Below are 25,000 nucleotides of genomic sequence, written 5' to 3' on the forward strand. Positions count from 1 at the left end.
TGTAAGCAGCCGGGGCACAAACGCCTCTCGGTGCCAATCCTCTCCCCTCTGACTTTAAGACGCACGGCCCACATACACACACATGAGCCGCTGCACAAGCTGTGGTGCCGAGCTCAGCGCCGGGTCGGGCAGAGAGGTTCTGCAATTAAAGGAGGAGCAGGCAGAGAGGGAGGCAGGGAGGCAGACAGGGAGGCAGGGGACACATGCACACACACACACAGAGAGAGAGGCAAAGCAGAGACCAGGCGCGCACACACGCACACACACACACACACACACACACACACACACACACACACACCCACACATACATATTTATACACACACACACACACACACACTCATACACAAACAGACACACACACACACACACACACACACACACATTCTTATGCTCGTGTGCTGTACATCCAGCAGAGGTGCATTGATCCAGCAGACGAGGCTCCGCCCCCTCCTCTCTCCTCTGCATCATTCATTTTGTGGAGGAGCGAAACATTAAAACGTTAAGCTAGCATGCAGCCAAGCAGAGCGCAGACCAGGCAGCGCTGTCGCCACTCAGTATGAGCGACGCAGCGCTGACGCCACTCAGCATGCAGCCTCATTCCAAACATACCAACGTCAGGCAGAGAAGCAAACATGAGGACGACGTGCTGATTCGCTCGTACGGGCCAATCAGGGACGAGACACTCGGGACGCGAGCGCAGCATGCAGACCAGCGTGAGCCCACATCGCCTGGCTGAGCCTGACTATCTGGAGTCCTGAGATCAGACTCAGGTTATGTTAGAGTGAGGCTAACTGACACTCTGAGTGTGTGTGTGTGTGTGTGTGTGGTCGTTTCAGGACTCTAAGAGATGCTAAAGCTACGTAGCATATCCATGAGGCGTATTGGTGCTGGAGTATCTCATTGTATATGTTGTTGCCATGGCGCCGGTCTCTACGCGGTTACCTCTTTCTCGTCCTCGTCTATGTTTTTGATCTTGGTGTAGTCTACCGGCAGGTCCCAGCAGTCGGCGGCGTCCCCCATGCTGTAGCAGCGGGACGCTAACAGGGCGGCCTGCCTCTGGGGGGACATGGGCTCTAACGGGGTGAGCACAGAGTCCCCGCCCCCTCCGCCACCGCCACCACCGCCGCCACTGCCCAGACGCTTGCTCATACTCAGGTCCAACGTACCATTCTCATCAACATCTAGGCCGGGACTCTGCAGAGCGTGTGTGTGTGTGTGTGTGTGGGGAGGGGGTGTGTGTGGTGTCACGGGGGGAGGGGAGAAGGATGCACGGGACAGAAGGAGGAAGGGAGGGAGAGAGAGAAAGGGATAAAAGAGAGAGAGAGAGGTTCTGATTAAAGAGCAGTCGAACATTCAGAGTCTGCCATCAGAGCCGCTAAACAGGAAGTGAACACACGGTGAATATTGAGGAAGAACATCTCCCCTTCCTGTCATCTACTTTAGATTTGTTTTCCTCGTAAGAAGGATGTTAGACGAAGAAGAAGAAGAAGAAGAAGGAGGAGAAGAAGAAGAAGAAGGGATACTGATGAAGACCTCTTCCTAATCTACATCCCGGTGGTGTCTTTGCTTTGACTTTGGCTCCTCGTCTGTCCGTTCCTCCTCTTCCTCTTCACACAGACGGTGACGCTGATCCCGTCTGACAGCGTCCGTAGGCGCCGGTCCTCCCGGCGTCTGAAGCCTCAGCCTCAGTGACGCACTCTGACTCAGACGTGTCGCGGTGACAGACGTGACGACGACTGAGGCTCAGCCGGAGAAACCGGGTCAGGATCAGAACCTGGAGCTGATCCTGATCCTGATCGGCCCAATTAACCCGACCCCATGCCTGGTGTGGAATTAACAAGGACGAGTCGCTCCCGCCTCCCTCTTCATCACACTCTTCCTCCTCTGACTTTCAAGTAACCCTCGACCTGGTTGCTGTGGCAACACTGCAGGGCGTGAGAGGTCGCCGGCTCGTTCTCCTTCCCTCTCATGTCTCCTCTTCCTCTCTGCTCTCTGAGGCAGCGGCGGTCTAACCTGCTCCCTTATTGCATCACTTCCTCTTCCTCTTCCTCTTCCTCGCTCTGATCTTAATTAGGTTTTCAGCCCTCGACACCTTTTCCCCCGTCGATGCCAGAAACGCAGACGTCAGCTTCCTGCCTCTTCATCCTCCTCATCCTCCTTCACGTCTTGACTGCAGGTCTTTAATGATCCGATACTTTAGACTGAGAGAAGAAGATTCATTCTCCTCTTCCTCATCATCTCAAGATTTACATTTACATTGTGTTGTTCTTTCCTCAATGTTTGTGTTTTACAGCCCATACGTGTGTGTGTCTATCTGTGTGTGTGTGTGTGTGTGTGTGTGTGTGTTTTATTTACCTACATTTCAGTTACATTTCATTATTTCACATGTTGCTGCGTTCTACCGTCTCCATAGCGACTCGGTTTGACTCGGCTGTCATTGTTTACTAGCGCCACAGTCCTCAGGTTAACTCTCTCTGTATCACCTAATCAATCAATCAATCAGCTTGTGAACGTTCCCTCATGATGACGTCATCGCCCTGATAAGCTCAAACAGGTCTGAGGGGCTGAGATGAAGGTAAGTGACGTCACATCAGGAGGAGAGGGGAGGGAGGAGTGTGAGCTGCTGGGATGAAAGAAGAAGAGGAAGAGGAAGGAATCCTCTGAAGTCTCCTGTCCTCCCTTCCTGCCCTGAGAGCCTCCTGCCTGCCCTGGAGCAGAGGGCGAGCCAGAGGAAGGCAGGTGGAACAGGAAGTCCTGAGTGCTTCACGGTTTGTTCTGCCACCGCTACACATTTCCCTCCATGCTCCTCCTGGCTTCCTCCTCTTCCTCTCTCCTCTTCCTCTCTGGTCTCTGTCCCATTCCGGCCCGTCTCCACTGTGGGCGTCATCATTAAACCCACATTAGCTCGGTGCGGCGCTCGCTCCTCCCGACCCCATCTCCCAGCTCAGCGTCCTGGCTCAGATAATACGGGAACGCCGCCGCCGCCGCCTTATCTCCTCAGGAGCGACGTGCCGGGCCGACGGCGTGTCAAACAGGCTGCGTCCGGCTCCTATCTGATCCCCGGAGAGCGAATAAAGACGCTGAGCCCCGAGGGTGAGACTCAGCCCGCATCCTGAGTGGAATGCTGGCTGTGTGTGTGTGTGTGTGTGTGTGTGTGTGTGCGTGTGTGTGTGTGATCTTTCTCAGCTTCCTCCTCCAGCGTGTGTATAATGAATGAAGCTCAGTGATAATGTGTCAGTGCAGTTCTGGAGGCCGACCTGAACCGGAGGTCAGACGGTATCAGACGTCTGCTTGTTCCTCGTCTAACTTGGTCCAATCTTCATCATCACTGTGAGGAGGAGGGAGAATGTTCCTCCGTCTTCTCTGCTTTGCTGCCTCAGGGCCTGGGGAGCAGGAACCACAGTCCAGACCCTCCAGAACCAGACAATTACCAGAACCAGAACCAGAACCAGGAGGAATCAAGTCAGGTCAGAGAGGAAGTGACAATGAAGCAGGACGTTTGAGTGTTTGTGTGAGCTGATGATGTCACTGAACTAGATCAACCAACAGTGGGAACATCTGTCACACAGGAGGCGTGTCCTGATCAACCGAACCACAATGTGACCACAAATCTGATCCAGAGCTTGTGGAGGCTTTGACCCGGGTCCATAGATCCACGAGGGTCCAATCAGAGACCACAAACATCTGCTAACGCTCCATCTTACAGTAAACACAGAGTTAGTTCCCCCTGAAGCCCTCAGCTGTTCCCTGAGGCTGCGTCCTACCTGCGAGCACAGGTCCTGGGGCTTCCCCCCGCCCATGCTGTGGGGCATCTCCCTGCAGCGTGTGGACAGGTTGAGGATGGCCGTGGCCGCCATGTGCGCCGCCTCCATGTCGTGGCTGTAGTCGAAGCTGCTCTTGCTGCAGGTGCTGCTGGCGCTGCTCCCCCCTCCTCCTCCTCTTCCTCCCCCTCCCGGGCCCGCCCCCCCTCCCCCGCCTCCACAGCTCAGGCTGCTGCTGCTGCTGCTGGGGGCGTAGGTGCTGGTGGTGCTGCTCGCCGAGCTGGACGTTTTGCAGTAACGTTTGGCTGCAAGGAGGGAAACAGATTTACATTTCAGGTCAAAGTAAACGATCAATAAATTCGTGTGATTGATACTAGAGACTTCTGAGTTGTGGTTATAATGAGTGACAGACAGATCTATGCTGCTTCTATAGAACATCAACATCATGAGCAAGCGTGGTGATGGTACCGTCGTATCCTTTGGGGGAGGAGTCTCTCTGCCCGTGGACTTTGGGTGCGATGGCTCGTTTCCCGTACACCTGGTGGCTGTTGCTCCCGTCGAAGGCGCTGTAGTCGAAGCTGGTCTTGGAGTACTTCTCCAGCTCCTTGGCCAGGTTGGAGCGCGGCGTGCTGCTGGAGGAGACATTGTTCTTGTTACCAAACTGAGGAGAGTCCAGATGTTTGATAAAGCACATAGGCCTGGAAAATAATTGACCAGGGGGTTGGGGGTCAAACTTCCCCTCGGGACGGAGGGGGAATCTGGGGTTTGGAGAGGAAACAGAGGGGCAAACTGGAACAGGGAGGTTCCAGGCTTTAAGTGGGGCGAATGGAGGAGGAGGGGGCGTTTAAGGACGAAGAGCCTGAGGAGAACCGAACTGGACTAAGATGTTCTCATGCCAAGTCGAGAAACAGACAGAATTCAATTCCCTCTTATTACACCGTCACGCTTCTGACACGCGTCTGAGAGCAGCACAGAAGAGGAGGGACGCTCTTCCTCTTCCTCTGCCGGGATAGAAACCGAATGTTTATGATGACATGCGACTCTTCATCACTGCATTTCCACGAGGATCAAAGGAATCCTGGTCCTCACAGCTTTGCCTTCACCGTGATGAATGAAGCCAATTACAGCGCGCTCAAAGCCACGGCAACAATTTCCCCTTTATAAATAAGCGTAGAAATGAACATGTAGTGTGGAATTATGGGATGGAAAGAAACACACAGGGGAGCCGCCGGGACACGACGAGGAGGAGAAGGGAAATCCTCCTGATTAATCGCTCACTTTACAGATGAATTGATCGTAAACAAAGGTAAAGGAACTCCAGACGTCCTTCACCAGAGAACCAGGAACAACGTTTGCACTCATGTGGCACCGAGACGATACGCTGTGAACGTGTGGAGTCGTGTAGAATCTGTTTGGGGACAGATTAAGATGATGTCGTGCCAGTTTGATTATAAATGTAGAGAGATGTTGTATGTAATGATTGACATGGATCTGTATGATAATGTGCTGTATGATAACTGGACCTATAGTTTCTATAATGTCTATTTCTATTGCAAGGATTCCTTTCCCTGCGTCTCAGAAACCAAACCCTGGCCTGCACTCTGTCCCTGAGTGAGTAAAGTGATTCTAAAGAGGCTCAGGTTCTTCACATTGGGCTTGAACAGCTGCAGTGAGTGAAGAAGAGTGAAGAAGAAGAAGAGAGCGAGGTTTAACATGTGTGTGAGTGAGTTCTACCTTAAGACCCGGTCAGGGGTCGGGTTGGGCTTGGGGCCATCACAGCTCTGGTGCTTCTCTTGGGCTTTGGCCAGCTTCTCTGCTGCAGCGATGGGACATCCTGATAGGCTGGAAGCAGAGAGCGCCGTTACACGTGCAAACACGCAAACAAGCGTGTTTACATGTAGACATGCATATGTGCACGCAGCAACACCAGCAAGAAAGGAACAGAACCCAGAGCACAGGCAGCCGGGACACCGCTGTCTCACTGAGCCTCAACACTGTGATAATATCCATTCTGACCAGATTGTAAATATTGAACATGTTTAATATTTAAGATTTGTAATTGGTGTGACTCTGACAGGAGGATTGGAGAAAGTAAGACACACACACACACGCGCACACGCACGCACACTTCCTCCTCTTGTAGCACTCTAGCACAGGCTTCATTCTAGCTCATCATTCCAGCTTCTTTCCTGAGGTTCAGATCAAAAAGGAAAATCATGAATGTTCCATCCCGTTTAACACTGAAGAAGAAACCAGATCATAACAGCTGGAATGTTTTTGCTTGAGCAGCTAGAAATCATTCTCAGAATAGAAAATCCCCATATAGAGCAGTGAGCATTATAAAGTATCACATCACACACACACACACACACACACACTCCTAAACACGTTGGTCAAAACTGCATTTTGTGCGTTAAAATGTCTTGAGTGACCCGATGTGACGCGTGTTCATGTTGTCGTCCTTAGCCTCCATTAGCCTCCATCCAGTCTGTCAGCTCCAGTGTGTCGGGCCGCAGTGAGGATATCATCTGTGACAGTGGCCTGAAGCAGGATAGAGTTGTGTTCATGAGCACCTGTCAGCAGACGTGCAGGAGCGTGCGTCCTCTCGTGCACACTGAGGTGCGACTCGGCTAACGTCTGCCGCTCGTAGCCAAAGTGAAAGTTGGCGCATGGCGGCGTGCGGGCGAGCGAGCGTGGCATGTCTGCACCTCTGCTGTCACCCCGGCTGAGTGGCAGAAAGGTGCTAATGGCTGCCGCCGCACGCCCGACTCCCCCAGCGCGTGACACTCCTCTCTCACTGTCACCTCTGCACACTCCTGTCCCGCTCGCCTGATAGCTGCCATTCCTCTGCACGGGCTAATAAATGATTTATGCTGCCGGAGGTCTGGAGCGCTGCATTCTAATCAGAGACTGCAGGGGGAAGCCGGCCCGGAGCGCTGAGAGCAGGGATGCAGAGGAACACATCAATCTGCCTGCAGATATTTACAGCAGGAAAACAGGCTGCAGCTCCTGTTTAGGTTCAGACTACATTGTGGGGACGTCGTCAGGACAATTATAACTCATAATAACACAAGTAAAGTGCAGCGTTTGAGGGATTTGAGAGAATGCTGACATCCTGAGGTCCTTCAGTGTTTGTGTTTTTATATAAGTCATAATAACTCAATAACATTGTACAGTTAGACACCTGAATGCATCATGCAGCAGTTTAAAACCATTCAGGCTCTGAAGTCATGAAGTATAAAGTGAAATGTGCTCAGATGATGATCAGAGACATCATCATCATCTTCATCATAATAACAGAGTTTACATGAAGACCAACGTGTTCATCTGCACACAAAATGATTTACTGGGACCAAAAGAAACCTGAAAGAAACAAAACAAACATGAAGTAGAAGAAGAAATCAAATATAAGTGACATGACTCACTCACTGAGGAGCAAAGAAAAGGAACCACGTGATGAAGGCGTGAGCCAACAGAACCCTGAGGTGAGACAGAGGGAGCATGCCACACGGACGCAGGCGTGTTCAAGCGCTCACTTACCTGCGGTGGGAGTTTCTGTTGCTATTGACATGGCCGCGTCCCGTGCAGCCCGGCGTAGGACACTTAAGAACATTCTCATACATTGCCACAACTTGGCACGGAGAGCAGACAGGAAGTGAAAGACAGGGAAGGTTAGGAGCCCCCTCACAATCATGCATGAGCTCTATTAGTGTGTCAGAAAGTTGGCATTATAAACATCATTAAGAAATGAGCCGGCGTGAACCCAAACCACCTCTCCTTCATTTTAATGAACACTAGTTTGAAAGGGCAGGCGAGGTTCCCCACCACACTGCCTCCACTTATCCAGCCCCTTTCAAATTAGTATTCATAGAACGGGGGGACAGTCATGAATAAAGAGAAGTCATTTAAGTTGAGCAGGACAAAGACGAGACGACGGGAGGGAAGTTTGGACATGCAGAGAACAGAGCAGCCAGCAGTCACGCACACAAACACCACAACAACAAACGAGTGGACGTGCTAGCAAACGCTGCGTTAGCGCCCGCGCGTTGTTAGGGGAGAGTGCAGGCTTCAATGCTGCGTCCCTCTAAACCAGTCCATAACTGTCTCACATCCCCCCGGCAACCAGCCAATTAGATTAATGATCTATGGCTGTCCGAGAGAGCCGGTCGAGTCCCGCAGGCGGGGGAGCGGGGAGCCGGGGAGGGTCGGCCTGTCACCGGGAGCGTGCGGGGCCAAACCCCATTGGCATCAGCTTCATCATTATCACCCCTTTACACTTTAACCCCTCATCATCCTCCCTCTCTTACATGCTAATTGGTGTTGGAGGCAGGTAATTGGATGAAGCTGCCACCTCACCCGCTCATGCATTATGCATTTATGTGAACCTCTGCCTCTGTGAAGACGCAGACAGAGTGGCAGCAGTGATTCATGTGGGAGGAGGAAGCACGGAGCATTTAGGGAACGCTCTGCAAATCAACAGCAGGGAGGGAAAACGTTGCTTTACTAACGACGCTGATGTCACCGAGCTGCTGCACGCTTTAAAGACACGACGACGCAGCGCAGTGCACAAGTGACTCCTCCTCCAGACCGGGGATAGAAATGTGACAGCAGAGCAGCAATGAAGTCATGAAGCTAAGACTCTGTGGAATTATGATCAATCTGGGTGATTTAAAACAGAAAGCTTCTGAATTATCTGAGCTCTCCCTCTCTCTCCCCCCCGTCTCTCTCCCTCTCTCTCTCTCTCCCCCCCTCCCTCTCACTCACTCTCTCTCTCCATCCCTCCCTCTCTCTCTCACTCACTCTCTCTCTCTCTCCCTCCCTCTCTCTCCCCTCCCTCTCTCTCTCTCCCCCTCCCTCTCTCTCTCTCTCTGTCTCCCCCCTCCCTCTCACTCACTCTCTCTCTCCATCCCTCCCTCTCTCTCTCACTCACTCTCTCTCTCTCTCTCCCTCTCTCTCTCTCCCCTCCCTCTCTCTCTCTCCCCCTCCCTCCCTCTCTCTCTCTCTGTCTCTCCCCCTCCATCCCTCTCCCCCTCTCTCTCTCTCTCTCTCACTCACTCTCTCTCTCTCTCTCCCTCCCTCTCTCCCCCCTCCTCTCTCTCTCTCTCTCTCCCTCCCTCCCTCCCTCCCTCCCTCCCTCCCACTCTCTCTCTCTCTCTCTCTCTCCCTCCCTCCCTCCCTCCCTCTCTCCGTTTGTCTCTCTCAGAGCCATGTAAACATGTCTGCGTGCTGTAAATGGAGCCATGATGTAATGTCCTAAAGCTCCTGAGGTAAAGGCTCCAGTGGTTTACAGCCGGAGGTCAGAGCTTCACAGAAGACTGCAGACAGATGTTTAAGACCACATCTGCATCGGCTCAATATTAGACACAAAAGGGCATAAATGATTATGAGGAACATTTTAATTGAATGATCATCTTCCTCATTTCTCTGGGAGCTCTGCTGCTGCACCGTGTGATTTATAAATTAAATGAAGCCACCACATTAATAATGAATCATCCATTCAGTGCAGCACATGTGTGAGCAGGCAGGAGAGAAGTTTGCCCAGCAGGCGATCACACGAGCGACACGCACTCATCTTCACCCTCACACTGGGGAAGAATCCAGCCTGTCTGAGTATTGATTCGGTATCGACAGGAGGAGGCGATAATGCACTTTAAAGCAGGCTTGTATCGACGCCTCACACTGGCTGAGGGAGGTCGCATGAGAGCAACCGGGGCTGAGGGAGAGGGGCGAGGAACGCTCCACAACTTTGACTCCAGCGCTTTGAGAAGTTTGACCTACGAGCTCAGTTCATGTGAGCAGGAGGGAAACTTTCACTGAAGTCCAAGACTGAGAGGAGAGATCATTAATAAAAGACTTTAACAGTTCAGTCTGTGTCTCTTTATCTCTTCCTTGTTGTCAAATAAAGCCAGAACCTGTTTAAGACTTAACAATGTGGTTCTCACTGTCCTGAGGCATTTAAAGAGTGAATGTTCTCTCTCCCTGCACAGTGACCCTGCTGTGTGTGTGTGTGTGCCTGTGTGTGTGTGTCTGACTCAGGTTTCTACTCTAACAGATGGTGGAAGATGACTGAGCCACAAATCCAGAGAAGTTTTTGTGCGGGGCTGTTGGGTATTGGCGATATCATTTCCCCCCCAAAAGTGAGTCTGATCAACACGCGTGAGGAAGAGGAGAAGGAACACCGACATCACAATCCCAAATCTCCAGTAACAATCAATTGAAGCCAACTCCAAATTCCATTTCGGGGCTCTTGATCCCAGTCAAGGTCGCTCGCTCGGAGTCTTTCCAAATTTCGGGGAAGCTGAGTGCAGTTTGTGTCGGGTTGAGCTTCTTCACCCGCTCATCTGTCTGTCATTATTAAAGCCTCCTTTGTTTTGATTGCAGCGGAGGTCACGCTTGATCATAAGTTGATTTCCACGCCGCGGTTGATGAAACACGTAAAGGGGCTTTAATTGAGAAGTTCCCAGAAGGTGAATGAGTCTAAACGGTGCTGGGGTGAAATCCCTACCAGCAGAAGCGTCCGCTCAGTCAAGGCTAATGTTTATTGCCACTTCACTCGACCCCAGGCTCAGAGATATGATACGGCCTTTCTATTCACAGAATTTAATTGAGCAGGAAACATCAATAAATGAATGAGGTTTACGGCCCGGCTGACCCAGAGCGGCTTCAGCGCTCTCTCCTGGTCTGTGCCAGCGTCTCAGACTGTAGCGTTCACACACAGTTGACATGAAGAAACACACACGTAAACAAACGGACGCAACGTGAAGCAGCATGCAAATAGAATATACAGGACGTCATCGTATCTCCGCTCTCATGCAGGCTAATGCGGCTGCTCAGTCATGCAGTGCTGTTGAGTATGGGATTAGTTCTTCCTCGTGTTAGTGCTGTATGGAGGAGGAACTTAGCCTCAGTCAGTGTGTGAGTTACTGTCAGACGTCTATGTTGAGTCCAGCTCACTGGCACCGACGCTCTGTGAGCTCAGGGTTTGTATTTTTGAGACGATGCTTATTCACAGGTGAGCTGATCATTGCTTAAAGCCATTTTACGAAAAGCACAGACTTTCAAGAAAAATGGGTCCAAACTAGCTCGCTGACAAAATGGACATATTTGAAAAACAACGTCAACAACTTAGTTTGGACGTAACGTTCCTGAAAATCACTGAATCTTGTAAAATCACCTGAGTATCACTTAGAATCAGAGTTATTAAACTTATAATCACACACAACACATGTAGTTCATTTCTCCCGGGGGTGTGTAGCACCCACACACACACCAGGCAGCCAATCAGCAAACAAAACCAGAACCCCCACGCAAAAAAGGTCCCAGCAGGCGTGCAGCAGGCCGACCTGTCACTGCAGCGCCCGCACAAACATCACATCGCACACTTCCCACAGGCAACAGCGACTACACACAACACACACAGCAACCACAGCAAACAGGCAAACCACAAACAAGAGGAAGACGGACTGGAAGGCTTACTTACTTTCTGGAGGCACCCTGTCCTTGTGCGGACAGCCGGACAGGCTCCGGTGGTGCGGGTACAGGCCGGTCACGTGACCCGTGCCGTCGCAGCCCGGCGTGGGACAGCGGCTCTCCTTCTTGTCGGCACGTGACGAATCTGCCGTGTAGGAAACGGGCGTGAGTGCTGTGAAACATTTGTAAAGCTGCGCCCAGAATAACGCAAACCCTATAGGTGCTCTGCTGTTGCCACGACAACCACATAGTGGTAAGACAAAGGACCTGCGAGCGAGGAATAATACGGCACAGACGCTCAAGTGAGGAACAAGGGAGCCGTGCCTCAGACGAGCAGCAGGATGTGTGTCACACTCACTTCCTGCACGCGTTCAAGCTTCATCACTCAGATAGAAACGGCACAGAGACGCTGTGAGGCCACAAATTACAGCTCCACACTCATCTGGAACATTCTCCTCAGTCTAGGAATTTACACAACACCTCCAGGATGTAGGAGGGTCACATGTTCCAGACGTGTGTTTCTAATGGGATGGCAGATTGTTTCACATCTAATGCTGAGGATGAAACGCCTCCAAACCAACGACCTCCTGGGCCTGAAGCTCAAACGCTCCCAGCTGAGCTTCAACAAAGACGGTCTGTACATTATTAAACTGTATTTATACATAATTCATATATAAAGAACAATGCATCACACAAAATATCTTTTAATGCAAATAAAGTGGCTTCTTCTTCTCTGTGTGCTGTCAGATATGAGCTCAAACATTCAGACACACGTGTAGAATGTTCTATAGGAGAGACACACAGACATTTAAGGGTCAAAGGTCATAGGTGAGCCAACATAATGAACATAATGAAGCTTTGAGAGGCATTAACATGTGTTCATGGATCCCTACGGGTCCATTAGAGACCTACAGACCTGAAGAGGAGAAGAGCATCTACACACTGACAAAGGAACACACAAACTAATTCCCGAAAATGGGGAATTTTGTAAAATTGCAGGTGTATCACTTTAATTTGTGGCACATCTGCACACTTGTTCAGTTCAATATCAATACTCTCTCAAATCTGTCTCACACACACACACGCACGCACGCACGCACGCACGCCCGCCCGCCCGCCGGCACGAACGCGTACACACACACACACACACACACACACACACACACACACACACACACACACCGGATAGGATTGTCTTTCCCTTTCCTAAAACTTTCTTCTTCTGTTTCTTTGAAACCCAGATGAGATTTGGTTTCCACCAAAACGCAGCGATGCCAACTCGTGCCAAATGGCATCGCTTCTCAAATGCAACCCTCCACCTTCCAGAACGCACCGAAGCCGACGCAAGGTCAAGGATTCCTCTTACAGTCGACACACACTTCAGCTTCTCCTCTGCGTTTCAGCGTTTCAGCGTTCCACTCTGCCGTCCTCAGCCAGGAGGTGAGCGGCTCTGATGGACAGCAGCCACAGAATCACAGAGCTCTGATTCAAGCTATATCTGCCTCTTTACCTTGAAGGACACAAAGACACAAAGCCTGGCTCCCTCTGGAAGATTTGATTGGATGTTGGAAATGCGACCAAACACACAGAACCACTTCAGACAACACAACAGATTCCATTCACAATCCTCCAGAATATTATAATGATGATCCTTAATGTGTCTCTGAGTGCCTCCACTGCCTCACACACTGGAGCTTTAATGGTGGAATATAGGGTGGAAATGTGAGCTACACACACATTCAGGAGCGACTCGTCAGGAGCAGCAGCAGCAGCAGCAGCAGCAGAAGCTCATTGTCCTCATCTGTCTCTGTCATGTTAGGTCCATATGAGACCGGGACAATATTGCTTTGTCATGTCTGCTGCTCCGTCTGGCACCGGTGCAATAAAGGCCGACATGTTGATGAAGAACACAGTCTGTATTTAAATCCCCCCCCTCCTCCCCTCTTATTAATGGTTTGCTTTGCTGCACATTATTACCCCGACTGTTACCATTTGGACATTATGTAGGGAAGAAATCCACACGCACATACGTGATGCCTGTGCCTGCCGTGCCTGGGCGGCTCGGTGTGGAAGGCGTATTAGAAAGCAGGGATATTGATTGTGGCTGGGGACGGTCTGTGCTTTGCATAGCAAATGGCCTCCATTACCATACCATCTCTGGATAATTAATGTGCAGTCAGTGGGCCTGCTGTTCGTTATCGGTCATTCTGATACTGTTCAATTTTCCTCCGCTGCTTCTCTTATGGAGCCGGCTTCCTCCCTCCCTCAACCCCCGCCTCTCCCCCGCTCGCAGGGTTTTTATAAATCACACAGAAACGCTGGTCAACCAGTGTCTGCCTCCGTCTCGCCCGGGGAAAGATGTTATCGTGACGCAACTGTCTGGTGTCCTCTCATTATTCAGACATTAGCCGGACACAGAGGCCAGGGGAAGCTCTTGAAATTAACATTTGTGTGGCATTTAAGTGGCAATCCAGTGCACCTGCTGTGAGTCGTGTGGCATTTGAGGTGCACCGGGCCCTGTTGTGATTCAGAGCGCCCTCATATGTTTCCCTCCTCTCATATCTTCCTCGTGGGAGATGATCAAATGGTTTGACCTAAAGGATATGAAGGCAGTAAAACAAAGGAGCTCACGATCCGATCACTGCCAGGGCCGCTGCCACCTTTCTTTCACTGTAAATCCAAGCTGCAGATTTACTACGATATATATTTACCAGCCGCCGTCTTTGAAATTTAAGATTATACGGTCGAGCAGCTTTACTCATTATGTTTCATGCGGCTCTGGAAGCTTTTGTTTGCAGCTCATTTAGATCCACAGTAAAGTAAAAGCCCGACTAAAAATAGAGCAGACTGAGCTTTACTTTGATGGAAGTGAGGTAAAGTGATTCTCCTTGTTGTGTTAATATTCTGGGGATAATTACCAAGGTGTGAAGTTGTGTAGCGCTCCCTTTAAGATCTCTGATTGCTCTCCATCAGGGTGTCTGTGCTCAACTCAGGGAGGAGAAACTGAAAGTGTGTGCTGTTATTGCCCTCTATAATCACACAAACACACACAAGTCCCTGGAAACCACACACACACACACACACACACACACACACACACTGAAGCCAGCGTTTATCAGGAGTTCTGCTATCTGAGGGTGATAATGGGGTGCGTTCCAATTAGTAGCTTTACATAGCATATAGTGTGAACGTACCGGGAGCCAGAAACAATCTGACAGACGAGCAGCTTGATTGTTTTGAAAAGGATTCAATCAGCAGAGTAAAAGTCTGTGTGCTGCTACTGATGAACCTAAAACCATCTGAATAATATTTATAAACTACATCATAGTCCTATTTGTCTTTATAACATATATTTAATGGTAGGACCGCATCATAAACAAACCTAAAGAGCTGGAGCGTTTCCTTCAGGAGCGTCTAGTTTGTATCTCTCCCTCCTAAGCAGGAGGTTAAAAATAGCCGGCTCTACCCCGAGCTGCATGGCGGGGATGAGATTTGTGGTCCTAACAGGCCGTGCAGATTGCCATTACTTATGCCTGACAAGCCGACGCTCTGATGTTTCAATGCTGCCCTATTTTAACAACATAAGCGGATGCTGTCGCTCTCCCCCTGCCTCCCGGAGGAGAATTCCCAGATTGGCAGGAACAGTTCGTCCCGGGGTTACGCCAATGTTCCTGGGTCGGTACGGGAGCGAGACAAAGCCCGGTGAAGACGAGGTTAACATGTCTGCAAGCTTCCAAACATGCCTATGACAACATGCGTGTTCTGAGGTTTCCACATGGTTTGGTCTTTAAGCGTTGTTCTGTTCCTGTTTTTGCTAAATGTTTAAAAAGTCGACGAAGTTCAAATGCTAATTGGCAGCGTTTCATTTTGATGTTGTTAGGAGAGTGAAGCTTCCCGTGAAACTAAGATCAGACGTGGAAATACAGCAGCTTTGAAACCCTCTAGCTGCTCTCTTTACATCCTGAAATCTGCTCACGCTGAGGGAAATCTAGAGCGTGGAACTGCTGACAGTCGGCCCAATGTTTGTGAAATCCATCTGATCGCTCGACAGAGAGATCATAGGAGGTTTGGGCGATTACTCGGACATTGAGGCCTCTAACGCTGGGCGAGACACGACCTGTCAGGTAAATCAAAGGTTAAACATATTTCGCTTAAGCTGAAGCTATGAAAAAATGGAAACACGACAACAAGCTTTCACGCTTGTTTGAAGTGGATTTTGTGGTGAAGTTGAAGGGACGATCCTAAAGGAAGTGCTTACCTTTATGGTAGAACGGCTTCTTCAAACCATCGGGTAGCCGAGATTTACGCTCCACACCGTAGCCGTGCCGCGAGCCGTGGTCGTCATGGTTATACCTCATCCCGTCTCTCCTGGCAGCCTCGGCCGTCATCTTATCGTGCATTGCCTTGGCGCGTTCGGACTCCAGAGCGATGGCCTTCTCCAGCAGAGACAGGTTACCCTTCGTCATGTCGAACACCTCCTCCGACCGGTCCGACGTCACCGAAGTCGTGTCCTCGTCAAAGTCCCGGTGGTTGGCGTACCTGTCGTCGTGTGCGCAGCTGGCGAAGGCCTTGGACCGCGGGCTCAGCTGCTCCTCCAGCTTCATGAGATTGTCCATGTCGGAATAGTTCCTACCGAGCGCCCGCCTTTCGTCCTGGCTATGTTGGAAGTCCCCGTAGCCGTGATGCTGGGGCTGCTGATTGGGATCCCCGCATGAAAAGTGCTGGGGCGGTCCGTTTCGGTCGGCGGACTTGGTTTCGCTTAGTTTCCGAGCGAGGTCGAAGCATTGGTTCCGTAGACACTCCAGACTGCTCAGACACACCTCCTCGTCACTGTTTTCTATTTGTCCGTTACCGTTGGCCTTCATTTGTCCGTTACCACCGTTGTGTGCGTTGGGCCCGTTGCGGCCACAGTCGTTCCCGCTCCCGCCGGCACCGTCCTCGTACTCCTGACCCTCTAAGTTGTCAGACAGCACGGCGCCGTGGCCCTGTGCTAACAGTTTCAGGGAGTCCACCGTCTCCCTCACCACGTCGCTGTCAACGTCCAAACTAAGATCAGCTCTCTGCGTTTCGTCCGCTTCTCCCTCCTCATCCTCCTCCTCCTCCTCTTCCTCCTCGTCCTCCTCCTCATCGTCCTCCTCTTCTTCCTCCTCTTCCTCTTCTTCCTCCTCCTCCTCGTCCTCCTCCTCTTCGTCCTCCTCCTCTTCCTCAGCACTGTTAGAGGAGTTGCTGTTCATCTCGGATTCCGTCATTGCACGATTGGCGGCGTCTTCTGCGATCTTGCCGAGGTTAAGCAGGGACTTGGCTACGAGTTCATCGTAGTTCTCGTACTCGTCGCTGTTGACGTCGTCCTTCTCCGCCGCCGGGCCGGATTTGGGATTGCCGCCTCCACCGTCGCCCTCGCCTCCCTCACCACCGCTCATCTGATTGTCCTCTGTTGGAAAGAAAGAACAAATGTCTCGTAATTTAATTTCCGTCGTTCTGTTTTACTGCTAAATCTGATTTCTGGACTTGGTCCTCCTAAATTGGATAAGGAACTCTTTGCTTCCCCTAATAATTTACTTTGAGAGTCTTAACAGCAGGTTGTGTCCTGAATCGTGAATCAGCACAGGAGGTTAAATGGAGATCTTCCTTTAGAGACATGCTTTGGTAAATGAGAAGCTATTAACCCTTTACGTACTAATCCTCATTAGAATGACCCTGATTACATGCTCATGATATCTAGTGTCATGATTGTTTGCTTCTGAAAGCCAAGTGACTCTGAAGCCTGTCACAGTGTTTTATTCATTATTGAGACAACCTGTATAAAGCTGTGAAGTGGTGGATGAGGCATCAACACAGCCACAAGCTCAGTCAGCAGAGGAAACCTTAATGTTGGGCTTTAGAGCTCAGAGCTTTCAGAGAGGGGGTCTGTGTCTCTGTCTGTCCTGAGCAGTGCGCTGATGGGAGACGCACAACGAGCAGAGACGCACACGCTTAACGAGTGTCTCCACCAGAACATGTGCCAGATCAACATTAAATATAAATAAATAGACTAATCAACTGTGAACCAGAGGAGCAATGGATGGTTGTGAAGTTTGCCTTTAGTTTTTAATAAATTTGAAGAAGGATGTTTTGTAGTCTTTTGTAGTAGGATTTATGGTTGATTAATTACCATCCTTTCAGCGTTGGGTTGTGCAGATTTTAGGGATACAAAATGCTTGAAGGCCTCACATGAAACAGAAATAGCGATATAAGAATTGTACCTTTTCTCCTGCAGGAAATTAAAGCTTCAACCAGGGACGACTCACACACTCTGTAGATAACTGTACATCTCATGATATTGTTTGTAAAATTTGTAAAATCATGAGTTCACCAGGAGAACATGAGTCTTAAAACTAAGAGATGATATGGTTCCATCTACAAAAAGATGAAGAGCGGTCACCGGCTATTCATCATTTTCTAGTCAAGTCCCTTTTTGGTTTAATCAACAGTATCCTTAGAATTCCTTTCACTGCCTAATTGATTCTGACAGGCTGTAAAAGGTTACTGAACCTATTCTGTCAGTAATTTCAAGCACTCACTCCTGGAGCACTTCCAAGCTCTCCTTTCACATTTCCACCCGAGCCGCCAAGAGCACAATCGCTCGCACCGGCGTCACATTCGCCACTTACATTCCTGCAGAGGGAAATAAAGCCGCCGTGATAATAAGGGAAGTCTGATTACTGATGCAGAGGAGAAAATCACCTGATGATAACAACGACACTGCAGGGCCGCTCATTACAGCACATACCTCTGCCAAGGACACATTTGTCTTGCTTTTTAAATGTTTTATTCATGAATCTAACACCGTGGAGTTGGAATTCTTTCACCGCAGAATGAAGACAGACCGGCTCGGGGTTTGAAGTGTGTGAGGCAGTGGGAGGTTTCGTTTCATTGACCTGCGTTTGGTGGAATTTGAATTTCTGCTTGAAAAACAGGAAACGGAAACATCCAACTTTCAGACAAAACACTCAAATACCTCTACAGGATTTGGGGCGTGTTGCTAAATCAGAAAGGCTTAAATCTCTGATGAAGACACTTTGCTGCTTAGTGGTTACATAAAGTCAAGATGGAGCTCTAAACTCTAAACACTCTTGGACGGTGAGACTCAGTTAATTTTGTAAATAAAGGGCAGCATGACTTCATATATGCAGCTCACATTGAGTCAAACCCAGCGGCCCACACACACTTTAATGAGCCCGGCACAATACGGCTGCTGAGCTGAGGCGTTCAACAGGGAAGTCACATGTTTCAAATAGCAGCGGCTCCTCACAGACCAGAGACGGCAGCCAGGGTTTAATTTTTGAGGCTTTGAATCGCGGCACAGGAAAGCAATTTGAAGAGCAATCAAGGTACACAAAGGGGACGCGGCAGCAAAAAAATATTGCGGAGGGAACAGAGCCGCCGCAGCCCTGAAGCGGCTCCGGAGGAGCTGGAAGCTTCCGGACGTCACCTCTATCGTATTGAGGAGATTAGAGAGTGTCTGGGGGCGAAGGAGGAGCGCAGCGATGATGCATATGGAGCAGCTCGCCCCGTCTGCTGAGGGAGAGAGAGAGCTGCACATCACAAACCAAATGAGTTCAGAGCTCAGTGATGGGAGAATTCATTAGGTCAACCAAACTGGAGCCGCTGAACGTACAGCACTCACCTCCAAGCAAGGAGGGCCGAACCTGGAAGTCCACTTTATTCATTGATCTTTTTCCCCCCTGCTTATATAATCTGCTTATATATATTTGAGACTTTTAAATCAAACATAAACGGTTATTGACTGTGATAGATGTTAAAGACTGCAGCGCTCCATCCACAGCAGCTCAGTATTGATTATTGATTTACATTCATATCTCCTCAACTAATAAAGAGAGCAGTCATTCATGTGGGAGGTTCTCAAGGTCGACCGGTCAGATTAAAAAGGTCAAACATAGGCAGAGATGCAGGTTTTGGTTGTTATGGCAACTTGTGGGTGATGATGTAAACCTCCATGAGTCTGATCTTTGTTTGTAAAATATAAATCAAACTTCCTCATTGGGCTGTAAGATAAATCAGTGTTTACATAATTATTATTATTATCACCTTGCTCTCCACTGTCTTCTTCCTCGTCCTCCTCGTCCTCCTCATACTCCACCTCTTCTTCTGCTTCTTCTTCCTCCTCTGCCTCCTCCACCCTCTCCTCCTCCTCCTCTTCCTCCTCCTGCTCCACCTCTATCTCCTCCTCCTCCTCCTCTCCGTCCCCTCGCTCCACCTCCCCTTCTTCCTGCTCCATTTGCTCGACGCTGTAGTCCATGTAGCCTTCCTCTCCCTCTCCCTCTCCCTCCTCCTCCTCCACCTCGCCCTCTTCCTCCTCCTCCTCCTCCTCCTCCTCTTCTACGGCTCCCTCCTCCTCCGCCTCCTGCCTGTCGTCCATCTCGTCGGTGCCGTCCGTCTCGTAGCACTCCTCCATGGTGGAGTTGTCCATGTCATCTAGGTAGCTGCTCCTCTTGGGCGACGTCTCCAGGGTTTGACTCTTCCTCTTCTTACCAAGCGGACAGCTGTACACACTGCAGGGGACGGACAAGAGACAAGACAGGTCAGCATCACCTGGAGACAGAGGCTGATGGGACAGATTACTTTTCATGCCTTAGTGCCTTTGAGCTCTGGAAGTACAAACACAAACTCCTCTGTCTCCACTGCCGGCTCACCAAACGGAGCTTTAACAACGTTGAGCACGCCGATGAGAAAGTTTGGATATTTTAAGACAAAGCGAGCGTAACCTCTGACCCCTGAGCGCACACAGCTTTGCAGAGAGCGTGTGAGAGATAATGAATGTTTGTAGACCAACAGCACACATTGATTTGGATTTGTTGGAAAGGTTAGGACAAAAGAAGAGAACAGTTTTGTAACAAATCATTGGAATCATGGAAAAGAGAGAGAGAGCAAGGGAGGAAAGCATGTATAAGAGTGATGCATGCTGGGATATGAAGAAGTGTATGTGTGTGTGTGTGTGTGTGTGTGTAAAGTTCAGCTGCAGTTACAGTATAACAGGACGAGTGACGAGGAGAAGATCAGTCGACCAGCAAATCCCCCACATCGCTGTATAATAATAATCATCCTCATCCTCATCATCCTCATAAAGCAGTGGGAGGAAGGAGGTTTTGGAGCAAACAAAGCCAAACGTCTGGCGGGTTTCTCAGGTCGTTTATATTCAGGTAACATCCGATTGTTCTCCAGGCTAAAGAGAATCGCTCGTTCCAAACACTTTGATCTGGACCGATCCGCCTCTGAGACTCTGAGGGAGCGCAGACAAACCTGTAGCCTGATTAATTGAATCTCGCCAAGGCTGCTGGGTTTTTTAATGTATTCTCTGGCAGCAGGGGGAACGGATCCTAATCTGATAATCTGATAATCGGTGTATTCTCTCAGGCTATTGATCACAGGGGCTTAATCCATTTCAGTCATCAAACCTGTGAGAGCCTGCAGCTTCTACCTGGGCTCACACACACACACACACACAGGCAAGCGTGTTCCTGTATGTACCAGTGTGTGTCTGTGTGTGTCTGTGTGTGTCTGTGTGTGTACACTTTGTGCCGGTGTGCAGGTTTTTGGCACTTTCCGACAAAAGCACCCACACAGTCAGAATCCTGATGAGGAGCTGCTGAGTGTTTTGGCCTTCAGATAAACCTCCTGTCCAGGCTGGAGAGCGAGCGAGCTAAACACGCTCCGGGCGTGTGCGCTCAGCTGTGAAATATCCCTGCTTCCTACTTTTACAACCTCTGGACGTTTACGCAGCTCCACGGTACTTAGAGCCGGAGCCGATATGAATGAACGCAGGGTGAAGGAGGGCGAAGAAGAGGCAGCTGCCGGTGAATGTGTGGCGAGGCTGATTCAGGGAGGAGAGACGGGTGAGATGGAGACGGGGAGGAGAGACGGGTGAGATGGAGACGGGGTGGAAGGGTTCAGGTTGTGATTTGACAGATGTGTCATAGAAAGCCTTCAGATTTCACCAGGAACGTTTATACACAGGATGATAAGGGAGACAGAATTTGCCAATTAGTGGCGAGGTGTCAGATCTTATTTACAGGCGATGTCAAGATCGATTCAGATTCAGTTTAGATTCATGAAGCAGAGAGATGTGAGGACATAAATGTGTTTAAGATGGCTGAACTCTGCTTCTGTACAGGCATGACATCAGGGCTGCATCTAATTATCAATCAGCCACTCCTGTATTTGTCTTTCTCTGATGTTTCACCCTTACTTTGTGTTTCTGTTTACAATGATGTCATTATATTAAACCTGTCAGACCATCAACACAATGTATATCAGCGTGTGTGGATGTGATGTGACGTCATACTCATAGTGTTTTGTGTTAAAAGTAACGCATTCAGTCTCTCTCTCTCTCTCTCTCTCTCTCTCCCTCCCTTTCTCTCCATCCCTCCCTCTCTCTCACTCTCTCCCCCTCTCTCTCTCTCTCTCTCTCCCTCCCTCCCTTTCTCTCCATCCCTCCCTCTCTCTCACTCTCTTCCCCCCTCTCTCTCTCTCTCTCTCCCTCCCTCCCTTTCTCTCCATCCCTCCCTCTCTCTCACTCTCTCCCCCCCTCTCTCTCTCTCTCTCCCTCCCTCCCTTTCTCTCCATCCCTCCCTCTCTCTCACTCTCTCCCCCTCTCTCTCTCTCCCTCTCTCTCTCTGGACGTCCATCAGTCAGTCAGCGTCCAGGCCTCAGGATTTCTTAATGGTCTGACCCCCTCACCCCCCTACAGCGAGGGGCCTCCTTTCATTAATCTGAGCCCACATGGAAACTCATTCCCTGCCTGACAGCCAGAACCCCCTCCCCCCCTTTCCCCCACCCCCCACTCCACCCACGGGCGGCGTGAGGGGCTGCAGGACAGCCAGGGAGGGGCGAGAGCTGCAACGCTGTCATCAATAGCGCTTGTGACTAAACATCTCTAAAGCACATTAACATGCCACTCATCCCTGCCTCTGTTCAGGGGGGGGGGGGGGGGGGGGGTCCAAATAAATCAAGGTCCCAAGGAGAGGAGAGGAGAGGAAAGGAGAAGAGAAGAGAGGAGAGGAGAGGAGAGGAGAGGAGAGGAGAGGAGAGGAAAGGTAGAAGTCCCCTTGATGGACTCCAGGCTTTATGTTCTGGCTTCTCGTCTTCCTGCATCTTTGCATTTTTCCAATAATAAAGCTTTTCAGCCGCTGAGCAGCAGGATGACAGCATGGAGACGCTCCCTCACCTGAGCCGCTCCAGAGCCGCTCCAGAGCCGCTCCAGAGCCGCTCGGGGGAAAGAGAGGTTGTTGAAATTCCCATAAATTGCTTTGTGACTTCAGCTAATGGAAGGCAAATAATAAAGGCAGGCCGTCTTGTGTGTTTATCAGGAGATCTTTAAAGCTCTTCATTACCTCTGCTGTTGATTGTTCAGACCAATAAGTGTTTGGAGAGCAGAGAGAACTTCCACCTCCATGCACTCTGACAACATGGCCGCCGTTTAACCCTACAGGCGCTGTAAAGCCTCTCATTCAAGTACGAAAACAGAGATCAAAGCAAGAACTGATCACTCTACACCTCATACACACTTTGACTCGTGTCCACGAGACCCGGGACCCAGGACCGGACCGGACCGGACCTGACCGCCGACACAGCCTGGTCCCCGGGTCTCTGCAGCACTAAGCCCTGCCACTAGGTGTCCCTTTGTAGTGACAGCAGACCGTGTTCCCGCCTCCCTCTGTGCTGGGCGTGGGGGGTTTGGGGGTTTGGGGGTTTAGGGGCGATTGTAATCGTCAGAGGGACCTGGAAGTTTACTTAAAGCAGTCAAAGTTATGCAGATGTATTTAAATCATGGCGGCTGTGAGGCCTGCAGAGGAGCTCCGGTCTCAGGTGTCCTCTCCTCCCCGAGCTGTCAGGCTATCTGCCACGCTCGCCCCAAACATCCGTGACTAAGCCACCGGAAGCCTCAGCAGCTCCGTCAACTTAACGCTCCCCGGCTCCCTGTGACCTTGGCAACAAAGCCTCTCATCCCAGCCCCGCCCCCCCCCTCGCCCCAACAATCCAACCCCCCCCTTAGTAATTGAGTGGCATTTAAATAAATAAATAAGTAAGTAAGTCTGTAGGCAAGGAGCAGAGAGGGAACATCTAAGTTTCCCTCTTGGTCCCCCGGCAGGAACAGGAAGCCTCTGAGTTCCGTCTGCGCGGTGGCAATCAGAGAAGAAAAGAGCTCCAGATCAGAAAAAGAGCTCTTCATATTTGATGAAGTGGGCATTCTCCGTTTTATAAGATGGAACAAATTCTATTACGGCGTGAACAAGTGGCCCTTTAGCAGCGAGGACGGCGTGTGGACGCGCTGGAGGGAGGGAGGGAGGCTCATTTCCTGTGTTGTAATGTGAGGCGGGAGAGCAGCAGAGATCCCATTTGGCTAATTTCGCTCGACAGCTGAGCGACTGCTGGAATGCGACGGAGCTCAGCGACGCCTTTATTAGCGTCCATATTAGCCGCTGCTCTCAGCAGGGGCCAAAGCTTCAGCCGCTCATTAGCATCACACGCTATTTGTCTGTGTGACGCAGGGACGCCGCCGCCTCCTCGGCCTCCCTTGCCGCGCTCACGCTCGGGAGGAAACAGGCGACATGGAGGAGCGGGCGTTACGTAATCAGGACGCACAAAGAAGAAACAAAAGAAGAGGAGAATGAGGATTAATCACCGGAGAAAGTTTCACATCTAGAAGCTTCCATTTGGCTGCTGTGTCTACTGTGACCCGCCAAAATAAAAGCTTCACATCTTTACACACATTTAGACTTAATAGCTTGTTGTTGTGTTGACATGGAGGAGGTAATGTGAAGTAATCTGATTGAAGTAATCTGATTACACCTGCTGCTCCCCTCATGCCTCTTCCTCTCTGTTAGTACTCATCAGCACCTCACTCTGCAGCTCCTTCCCCCTCTGATCCTCCTCTTCCTAACCCCCCCCCCCCCCCCCCCCCCCTCCATCGCGCCAAATCTCTCTGCCTCTCCTCCCGTGTTTTGTCTCGGCGTTCTCCCGCCCTGCTGAATGCACACTGCCTCCGGTTGTGCCCCCCATCTAGCAGGAGGATCTATAGATATGTGTGGCAGAGCCCTGTCTCCATGGTGACACCCTCCAGAAATCCATGAGGGATTTGCCATCCGCGCAGCAAGTCAGGGAAAATGAGAGCGACAGACGGAGAGAGAGAGGAAATGAAAGAGGAGGGGAGACAAATAAGAGGCTATAGAACGGGAGGATATATGTGTGTGTGTGTGTGTGTGTGTGTCGCCTCTGCTTATAATTGGGAAACGTATAGCGGAGGAATAGTGAAGCAAAGGAGGACGGTGAGAGGAGGAGGATGCTTCAGAGCTGTCAGGTCCTCAGTAGCAGGAGAACAAAGCGTCTCGTCTGGGTGCAGGAGGCTCGGCGCCTGGCAGACGCTGTCATTTGGGCGTTTTCAGGCGACTCAGGCTCAGCTCAGGCTCAGCTCAGGCTCAGCTCAGGCTCAGCTCGCATATCAGCTGCTGCTCCACACTCACACTCAGCAGAATGACTGTCAGGCTGTTAAGAAACTAGAAAATTAGACTTCATTGCCATGGCGATCAAGATGATCCTGAGACCCGTGTGAGCGTTCCATGTTAGATCTTCTTCTTCTTCTCTTCTTCTCTTCTTCTCTTCTTCTCTTCAGGTCTGCAGGTTTCTGATGGACCCTTATGGATCGATGTGGTTCGTTCTTCTACAGAACAATAATAGAAGCTCTGCCCGCACAATAAAAGCTCAACCT

General features: G+C 50.4%; 1 protein-coding gene across 1 annotated transcript in view; it reads right to left on the reverse strand.

Moving 5' to 3' along the window:
* The window catches only part of LOC142990317 (myelin transcription factor 1-like protein), a 53,075-nt gene that overhangs the window by 10,356 nt on the left and 17,719 nt on the right, over positions 1-25,000 (reverse strand). Inside the window, exons 4-11 of the mRNA XM_076140065.1 lie at positions 19,324-19,787; positions 15,494-16,666; positions 11,246-11,380; positions 7,306-7,396; positions 5,500-5,607; positions 4,234-4,397; positions 3,769-4,070; positions 947-1,198 (exon numbers count right to left, since the gene is read on the reverse strand). Of these exons, the coding sequence (XP_075996180.1) occupies positions 947-1,198; positions 3,769-4,070; positions 4,234-4,397; positions 5,500-5,607; positions 7,306-7,396; positions 11,246-11,380; positions 15,494-16,666; positions 19,324-19,787 (2,689 nt within the window). The remainder of the gene's footprint in view (positions 1-946; positions 1,199-3,768; positions 4,071-4,233; positions 4,398-5,499; positions 5,608-7,305; positions 7,397-11,245; positions 11,381-15,493; positions 16,667-19,323; positions 19,788-25,000) is intronic.

Source organism: Genypterus blacodes, unplaced genomic scaffold (genome assembly GCF_046128005.1).
Source record: "Genypterus blacodes isolate CSIRO-AG114 ecotype Tasmania unplaced genomic scaffold, CSIRO-AGI_Gbla_v1 ptg000505l_1, whole genome shotgun sequence".
NCBI classification, from domain to species: Eukaryota; Metazoa; Chordata; class Actinopteri; order Ophidiiformes; family Ophidiidae; genus Genypterus; species Genypterus blacodes.